Source organism: Eleutherodactylus coqui, chromosome 8 (assembly GCF_035609145.1).
Source record: "Eleutherodactylus coqui strain aEleCoq1 chromosome 8, aEleCoq1.hap1, whole genome shotgun sequence".
NCBI classification, from domain to species: Eukaryota; Metazoa; Chordata; class Amphibia; order Anura; family Eleutherodactylidae; genus Eleutherodactylus; species Eleutherodactylus coqui.
The window spans coordinates 200,813,116-200,822,438 of record NC_089844.1 but is presented as its reverse complement, the minus strand read 5'-3'; the positions used below and the strand labels follow the sequence as shown (position 1 = coordinate 200,822,438).

The 9,323-nt window shown below is 52.0% G+C and overlaps 1 protein-coding gene across 2 annotated transcripts; it reads left to right on the top strand.

Annotated features, from left to right (window-relative positions):
* Positions 1 to 3,345: 3,345 nt before the first annotated feature.
* On the top strand, positions 3,346 to 8,853 carry LOC136577351 (uncharacterized). Of its 2 annotated transcripts, XR_010786462.1 has the most exons (3): positions 3,346 to 4,105; positions 6,476 to 6,520; positions 7,498 to 8,853. XR_010786462.1 is itself a non-coding variant. In XM_066577242.1 (2 exons), the coding sequence occupies exons 1-2, from the start codon at positions 3,865 to 3,867 to the stop codon at positions 7,438 to 7,440; spliced, it is 1,206 nt and encodes a 401-aa protein (XP_066433339.1). In that variant the 5' UTR covers positions 3,346 to 3,864; the 3' UTR covers positions 7,441 to 8,853. The 2 variants fall into 2 exon arrangements, 1 of the variants encoding a protein (XP_066433339.1); XM_066577242.1 differs by having other exon boundaries at positions 6,476 to 8,853.
* Positions 8,854 to 9,323: the final 470 nt, after the last annotated feature.

The following is a 9,323-nucleotide window of genomic DNA, read 5'->3' as shown; positions in this document are numbered from 1 at the left end:
CCTCCTCTGTGCCATAATCATCCCTCTTTTCCCCCTAAATGGTAATAAAAATCTCGTAATAACCCTGAATATAATACACCTTCTATGCCCACTAAAGTAAGTGCCCTGTGTGTGCCTCCAGAAAGTAATAGTGCCCTGTGTGTGCCTCCAGAAAGTAATAGTGCCCTGTGTGTGCCTCCAGAAAGTAATAGTGCCCTGTGTGTGCCTCCAGAAAGTAATAGTGCCATGTGTGTGCCTCCAGAAAGTAATAGTGCCATGTGTGTGCCTCCAGAAAGTAATAGTGCCCTCTGTGCCCCCACAAAGTCACTGTACTCTTCTGTGCTCCCACAAAGTTATAGTGTGCCAGTGTGCCCTGCGTCCTCACAAAGTAATAGTACCTGTTGGGCATGCCTCCATAGAGAATACCCTCTATGGCTACAGAATAATAGTGCCCTCTGTGTGTATCTGCACCAAGTAATGGCCGTTCACACCCGTGTTAGCACCCATTAGCGATGTTCTCTGTTTTTGGAGCAGGAAAATGGAATTAAACATTTCATTTTTTCTATGGGTTTTTTTAAAAACCGGAAATGTTTCTGTTTGTTTACGTTTAATTTTCGTTTTTTAAACAGAGCAAACAGCGCGGTCTGCGGCGCTGTTTGTTCAGCGCGGTCTGCGGCGCTATTTGTTCAGCGCGGACTGCGGCGCTATTTGTTCAGCGCGGTCTGCGGCGCTATTTGTTCAGCGCGGTCTGCGGCGCTATTTGTTCAGCGCGGTCTGCGGCGCTATTTGTTCAGCGCGGTCTGCGGCGCTATTTGTTCAGCGCGGTCTGCGGCGCTATTTGTTCAGCGCGGTCTGCGCCGCTATTTGTTCAGCGCGGTCTGCGGCGCTATTTGCTCAGTGCGGTCTGCGACGCTATTTGTTCAGTGCGGTCTGCGGCACTATTTGCTCAGCGCGGTCTGCGGCACTATTTGTTCAGCACGGTCTGCGGCGCTATTTGTTCAGCGCGGACTGCGGCGCTATTTGTTCCGCGCGGTCTGCGGTGCTATTTGTTCCGCGCGGTCTGCGGCACTATTTGTTCAGCGCGGTCTGCGGCGCTATTTGTTCAGCGCGGTCTGCGGCGCTATTTGTTCAGCGCGGTCTGCGGCGCTATTTGTTCAGCGCGGTCTGCGGCGCTATTTGTTCAGCGCGGTCTGCGGCGCTATTTGTTCAGCGCGGACTGCGGCGCTATTTGTTCAGCGAGGTCTGCGGCGCTATTTGTTCAGCGCGGTCTGCGGCGCTATTTGTTCAGCGCGGTCTGCGGCGCTATTTGTTTAGCGTGGTCTGCGGCGCCATTTGTTCAGCGCGGTCTGCGGCGCTATTTGTTCAGCGCGGTCTGCGGCGCTATTTGTTCAGCGCGGTCTGCGGCGCTATTTGCTCAGCGCGGTCTGCGACGCTATTTGATCAGCGCGGTCTGCGGCGCTATTTGTTCAGCGCGGTCTGCGGCGCTATTTGCTCAGTGCGGTCTGCGACGCTATTTGTTCAGCGCGGTCTGCGGCGCTATTTGCTCAGCGCGGTCTGCGACGCTATTTGTTCAGTGCGGTCTGCGGCACTATTTGCTCAGCGCGGTCTGCGGCACTATTTGCTCAGCGCGGTCTGCGGCACTATTTGTTCAGCGCGGTCTGCGGCACTATTTGTTCAGCGCGGTCTGCGGCACTATTTGTTCAGCGCGGTCTGCGGCGCTATTTGTTCAGCGCGGTCTGCGGCGCTATTTGTTCAGCGCGGTCTGCGGCGCTATTTGTACTGTTTATAAAATGGAAACTGAACGGAAGCGAAAGGAAACATTATTATAAAAATCCATTAAAATAAATGGGGCAAAAAATGTAAACATTTCATTCCATTTCTCGGCTCCTATAGAGGAACAGAAATCTCTATCGCCGAGCGACTGCCCCAGCGGGCAATGTGCATCCCCATACCCGACTCCGCTTTCTGCTCTGAAGTAACGGACGGAGAGCAGGAGGAGGAGTTGGTATGTGAGTAAAAACTGCCGCGCGGTGACAGCGGCTCAGCGGGACCTGAAAGCCATTAAACAGATGACCGCCATCACTGCTGCTCGGTTGCCCCTCCGCTCGTTTTCACAGGTGGGCTGCTGAACAGCGACGCTATAGTGGGGGCCTTTTTGGGGATGGGGGCCCTGACCACCAGCTGGTATGCCTCCCCCCTCCCTAAATACTAAGGTTTTAGTTTAGAAAAAACAACGTAGACATGAACATCTTTTATCTTAAAAGAAAACCCTACATGAACCAGAATGGCCGCGTCTATCTCTGTCTGGCAGCCATCTTGTCCAATCTGACTTTAACTCCAAAATGTCCATAACACAAATCCCCAGTATACCGCTCACCTTCTGGGAACGGCATACATTGCGTCGCCTGGATAGAAATATACCGCCACCCTCATGCGACTAATACAAAGTCCATCTAATCATGTTGTCGTTATAGATAGCAGCAAAGCTTACTGGCGAAGATGCTGAGGACTGGAGGGGAGGGGTCAGGAAGAAAGGAAGTGACCAGGGGTTAGGGGTGGAGTTAGCAGGGTTAGAGGAAGAAGAAGGAAGAGGAAGATCATTCTGGACCGGGAGAAGAAGAGTGAAGACGGACCCAGAACAGCTGAAGAATGGAGGAGCTAATGCGGATGATCAAGGACGTGGTGGCCAGCCAGGGCACAAGCTGGCTCGTGAAGATGGCTGAAGACCTTTCGGGGACGACAGCGGCGGAAGAAGGAGCGAGCACCAGCCAGCCGGTTTTGCCCAGCAGCGAGGAGCCACGTGGAAGACCAACCCGGAGAAGAAACCCGCCAGCGCGTCTGAGCCCCAGCCCGGTGGCGAAGAGAGGCGGACGTAACAGCAGCCCAAGACCGGAGCGACTCGGAGGGAACAGCGCCGTGCGGTCTCAGCGCGGTAGGGAGGAGGCGGAACCAGCAGAACGCATGGGAGTCGGTGAGCCAGAGGTAGCGGAGAGGACAACACTTACCCGTGGAGGTACGGCAGCGTCCAGGTCGGGTAAGTCCAGCACGGGAGGAGGTATCCCCGCGGCTGACGGCAGTACAAGGAGCGAGGTCCCAAGGAGCGAGGTCCCGGAGCGCTCGCCACGTGCAGCAGCAGGCGCGCGTAGGGTTCCGCGCACAGGATATAGATCCGGCCGCGGAGATGCAGCGACCGTTAGGAGGGAGATGCCAGAGAGTGCATCTCCCTCATCGTGCGCCGCGAGTAGCGGGGGGGAGAGTGGGGGGGGAGGGAGGGGAACCGAAAAAGGCCAGTCAAACAGAGGGCAGAATATTCGCCACCAGCACTTAGGGGGGGATAGGGGGGGGGCAGCGACCAGAATAGAGGAGGTGGACGATTTTCGCGCTACAGCGCGGAAGGGGCGATCATTTCATCGCTCAAAAGCAGCGACAGTTCGCACCACAGCGCGGTATGGGGCGGGCGCCGGGAGCGGAAAATCAGCGTATTTTCGCCCACCAGCGCGGAGCAGGCCGGCAGACAGCGAAGAAGAGGCGGCGAATTTTCGCGCCATAGCGCGGGGGGGCCGGGGGCCTCCAACTGTGTCTTCAGCCAGGCGCAGGGAGTTCAGGGTTTCATCCAGCAGCAGTGTAGAGAGGGACTCCCCGGAGCATTGCGCAGCGCGCAATAGCTTAAGCCGCCCCCATCATAGCAGCGGTAGAGTTATAGGGCAGGATAGGTGCAGGCAGTTAGAGGGGGCAAGGAGCAGGCGTACAGCTAGGGCGCGCGAGGAGCGCAGCTGCTCATCATCTTCAGCAGAACGAGAGGAGACGAGGAGGAGCAGATTCGTACGGGGTGATCAGGCAGAAGCGGTGACTTGGAGGGAAGGGCAGAGCAACCGAGAGGTGGAGATGCAGGTCATGAGGAATTTGTTTTCACGGTCACCGGCTTCTTCTGCAGATATCAGACAAGGAGAGCGCGGGAGCAGACCGGGTAACAGGATGTCAGCCTGCGGGGCTACAATGTCAAGGAGCCCGAGGAGCCGGCGTGTCCCCCAAGAAAGTGGCACGGCACGATACGCACGGGAGTACCAACAAACATCACTGCCCGCCCCTAACGTTCCCTTGGCTATGCCGGAGGTCAACGAGGCGGGTGAGTCGTTTCAGTTAAATAAAGTTTGGGATAATGTGTCCGGCACGAGCCGGAAGGATGAATTTATGGTGGCTCTCAGAGCCTTGGTGGATAAATATGATATGGATAAAGGGCTTCTAGTGTCCTATGATAAACCGGGGAGGGCGGCCTCGCCCGAGGTTGGTGGTCCAGCACAAGGACAAAGGTGCCTGCCCTCGGTGGCAGGGGTGAGCGAGGGTCTGAAATTAGCAGACTCGCTGTTTTGTGGAGTAGCCCCGTTGGATGCGGGGCTGGAGAACGAAGTGGTATCAAAAATTATAAATGGTAACTATGTGGATATATGGTCGCTGTTATCAGTCGAACACGTGTCAGTTGACAGGGAAAGGTTCACTGAACGTGGGAGCGAGAAAAAACCCAAAGTAGCCAAAACATTTGGGAATTGGCTACAGGCCTTTTTGATTTTGGCACATGTAGTGTGCAAGCAGCAGCCGCAGAAGGGCCCGGAATTGCTCGTGTACATCAACACGATCCACAGTGCATATAAGTTGCACGGGGGATCGGCTTGGTGGCGATACGACGAAGATTTTCGTCGCAGAATTTCGGGTTCACAGCAGATCAGTTGGGCGTCAAAGGCGACAGACGTTTGGATCCAGTTGATCCTGGCGCAGAAACCCGTAAAACATAGCTTTCAAGGATCGGCCGCAGGAGCCAGCGGACAGCAGGCTGCTGCGGCCCCAAAACCGTCCGGTTCTTGCTGGGCCTTCAACGAAGGCCACTGCCGTTTTTACGCATCGTGCAAATTTCGGCACGAATGCTCGGTCTGCGGAGGTTCGCACACGGCGTTGCGTTGTTTCCGACGCCAACGAGCGACGGGAGTTCCCGGCACAGGGGCGAACGCCGGTGAGCGTCCAGTACCTGGAGCCGTGGCTCGACCGGTACCCACGGAGACTGGAAGCAAACCTGCTTAGAGCGGGGTTTGCTGAAGGTTTCTTTATCCCGCATTCCCCAGTTTCGTCGGCGTCTTTTTGCCAGAATTTAAAGTCCGCTCGCGATAATAAGCAGTTGGTGATGGAGAAGTTGCTGAAGGAGGTAGAATTGGGTCGAATGGCGGGCCCATTTCGGGAACCGCCTTTCGTGAACTTGCGGGTTTCCCCTTTGGGACTGGTACCGAAGAAGGAAGCTGGCAAGTTCAGACTTATCCATCACCTATCCTATCCGTCGGGTGAATCAGTCAACGACGGAATATCAAAAGAGCAAGCGGCGGTGTCATATGCGTCTTTCGACTGCGCGGTTGCATTAGTTAGACAGGCAGGTAAAGGCGCTTGGTTGGCAAAGGCCGATATTGAATCGGCCTTCCGGCTCCTGCCGGTGCATCCGCAGTGTTTTCATCTGCTGGGATGCAGCATCGAGGACCAGTTTTTTGTGGACATGTGCCTACCGATGGGTTGCTCTATCTCCTGTTATTATTTTGAGGTTTTTAGTTCATTCTTGGAATGGATGTTAAGAGTGGAGACGGGCATCTCATCGGTATCGCATTATTTGGATGATTTTCTTTTTGTTGGTCAGGCAAATTCGACGGCCTGCGAGTTTTTACTTTCGTCGTTTCGTAGTTTGATGAAAAAAGCCGGGGTCCCCTTGTCGGATGAGAAGACGGTTGGCCCCGCATCGAGGCTCGGTTTTTTAGGCATAGAAATCGACACGGAGGAAATGACTTTCCACTTGCCGGATGAAAAAGTGGCGCGTTTGCGCCAAGTCGTGGAGTTGGTGGGCAGTTCTCGGAAGGTTACACTGCACCAACTTCAAGTATTGTTAGGGTTGTTGAATTTCGCGTGCAGGGTCATTCCGATGGGGCGAGCCTTTTCCCGGCGGTTGTCACTAGCAACGAAAGGGGTAAAGGAACCCCATCATTTTGTCAGGGTGACAAAAGGGATGAGATCAGACCTGCACATATGGAGAGTTTTTCTGAGTTCATTTAACGGTCAAGTAATATGTCTGGAGGAGGAGAAGCAGAATGAAGAGATCGGCTTGGTATCGGATGCAGCTGGTTCATACGGATTCGGAGTAATATTGGGTGATCAATGGTGTTGTGCTGCATGGCCGGATACATGGATTGAAAGAAAATGGATAAAGAACACAGCGTTATTGGAGATTTTCCCTTTGGTGGTGGCAATGGAAATATGGGGCCAGAGGTTGGCCAACGGTAATATTTGCTTTTGGTCAGATAATCAATCGGTGGTGCAAATGGTCAACAAGCAATCGTCATCCTCAACGTTGGTGCTGGCAGCATTACGCCATTTGATCTTACGGTGTTTACAGCACAATGTTAAGTTTAAAGCGAGACATGTACCAGGATATTTGAATGCTACTGCTGATGCTCTTTCTCGTTTTCAGATGTCACATTTCAGGGAGCTGCACCCGACGGCGGAGGTCGAGGGGGTATGTTGCCCTGCTTTCTTGTGGGAAGTGATAGAGGAGAGCTGTTAGCTCTCGTTAAAGCGTCAGTAACAAGTACCACATGGAACCGATATAACAAAGTATGGAAAGAATGGTTAGCAGCGGCGGGTGGAATTTTTCCAACAGAAGAAAGAGCAAGGGCGGTGACATTAGATGTCCTGTCCGCGATGCGTAAAAGCGGGTCTTCAGCGGATGCGGCGAAAAAACGACTATCGGCCATAGCATTTTTGTTGCGCTTACACGGGACAAGAGACGTGACGAAGGACTTCGTTTTTGGGCAAATAATAAAAGGGTGGAAGAAGGACAGGGTGACCAAGGACGGCAGGCGCCCTATCACGTTCGAGTTATTAAACGCTATTCTCAACGTGGTGGAGTCGGTCTGCACAGATGCTTCCGAAGCAGAGCTTTTTCGCGCGGCTTTTTCCATCGCCTTTTTTGCCGCATTACGCATCGGGGAGTTAGTATCGGCGTGCAAGTCAAAGCCCGGGGGGCTGTTTTTCTCAGACGTGGTAATTGACAAAGACTGTATTAAGATAGGTGTCAGAAGATCAAAGACAGACATATACGGGATGGGAGAATGGATTAGAGTGGGAAAATTGGGGACAAAGTGGTGCCCGGTGTTACTGGTAAAGGAGTTCGCCAAGAGACACTGTGGGACTGGTCCGTTTTTGTGCCATGCGTCGGGTTTTCCCCTAACTAAATACCAATTTACGGCGGTCATGCGGAATAGCATTAGAATGCTAGGCCTTAACCCCTTGGAATTCGGATCACATTCGTTTAGGATCGGAGCTGCGACGTCCGCTTTTGCGTGTGGCATGGGTATCGAGGGGGTTAAGAAGGTGGGTCGTTGGAAATCAGATGCTTATCGGTCATATGTTCGGCCAAATCTGAGAGTTCTATAATATTGTTTATGGTGTTGCGATTTCTGCTTTGGTTTTGTTCTTTTATTTTATCCACAGTGTCGGATTGGACAGTATGGGTGGTGGGCCACTCCTATGTATACTGGGCGGAAAAGAGAGCCAGAAATAGGCCCATTGGCGTGAATTTAGGCCTTAATGTGCCAGTGCGTTGGCTTGGTATTAGAGGATTACAATGGCCCAGGCTGCTCCAGGAGGTTTTAAAAATCAGCAGCTGGAAGAATGACAGAGTGATATTAGTTATTCACGCTGGTGGAAATGACCTTGGGAAGATAAAGGTGGCGGAGTTGATAGCATTGATGAAAGCGGACATTTTTCGTTTCAAGGAATTTTTTAAGAAGGTCGTAATTGTTTGGTCAGATATCGTGGCCAGAAGAATTTGGAGAGAGGCAAGAGATAATGAAGCCATCGAGAGAGTAAGGAAGACTGTCAATTTTAGGATATCAAAGCATGTGCGAGCGTTAGGTGGGATAGCAATACGTCATTGGGAGCTGGAGAGAAGAGAGCGCGGGATGATGCGAGGTGACGGAGTGCATCTTAGCGACATAGGGCTAGATACCTTTTTATCTAGGTTGCAGGATGGGGTAGAGTCGGCTCTTTTGCTGGCATGTGGGGGGCGGAGTGCAGCATAGTAATATGCTGCATCCTTCGTGGCGGAATTTGAGGACTTCCATGCCAGCAAGAAATGGAAGGGCTTTTTCAGGCCGAGAGGGGCCTTCTTACGCCTCAGTTTTACGACGTTAGAATCGGACATTTTTATTTTTTGGCATGGAAGGAGAAAAATAGAGGATTCGTTAAAAGGTTTTATACAGTTTAATAAAGGCTGTGGCCTACCCACAATATGCCAGCATATAGTCGTATGGTGTCTTTGTTTAATGGGGAACGGGGGTTAATGGGTAAGTCCCTCCAGTCTAGATAGCAGCAAAGCTTACTGGCGAAGATGCTGAGGACTGGAGGGGAGGGGTCAGGAAGAAAGGAAGTGACCAGGGGTTAGGGGTGGAGTTAGCAGGGTTAGAGGAAGAAGAAGGAAGAGGAAGATCATTCTGGACCGGGAGAAGAAGAGTGAAGACGCCCGCCCACCCGCCCTCTGAGCTGAGGGGGGGGGATGAAGAGAATTATTAGAGGGGTGATGGGATTAATGTTACAGGAAGTTGTCACAGCCGGTAGGCGGAATTTGAGGACTTCCATGCCAGCAAGAAATGGAAGGGCTTTTTCAGGCCGAGAGGGGCCTTCTTACGCCTCAGTTTTACGACGTTAGAATCGGACATTTTTATTTTTTGGCATGGAAGGAGAAAAATAGAGGATTCGTTAAAAGGTTTTATACAGTTTAATAAAGGCTGTGGCCTACCCACAATATGCCAGCATATAGTCGTATGGTGTCTTTGTTTAATGGGGAACGGGGGTTAATGGGTAAGTCCCTCCAGTCCTAGGTGACATAGTACAGCAGGCCTCGTCGCCCATAGCAACCAATCACAGAGCAGCTCGCATTTCTCCACAGCAGCTTCACAAATGTAATCTGAGCTCTGATTGGTTGCTATGGGTGACCAGGCCTGCTGTTTGTTTGTTCTGATAACTGAGGTGTCTTAAATATTCACCATATTTTGTTGATTTTCAATACTTTCTCAGGAATTACAGTCCCTGGAAAAGGAAGTTGAGTGGAGCAAGTAGCCAGAAACATGGCTGCCATGTTATGTAATGCTTGTATATACTATGTATTCTCAGGAGCGTCGCCCATCCTGCCTCTATACAGTAACCCGCAATAACTCACCAACCCAAATATTCCTCATACAGATGTATTTATTATAATGTAACATTAACCCCTGCTCAGCCGAATCCCACTGTAGTGCATTATATAGACAGATTAAGCA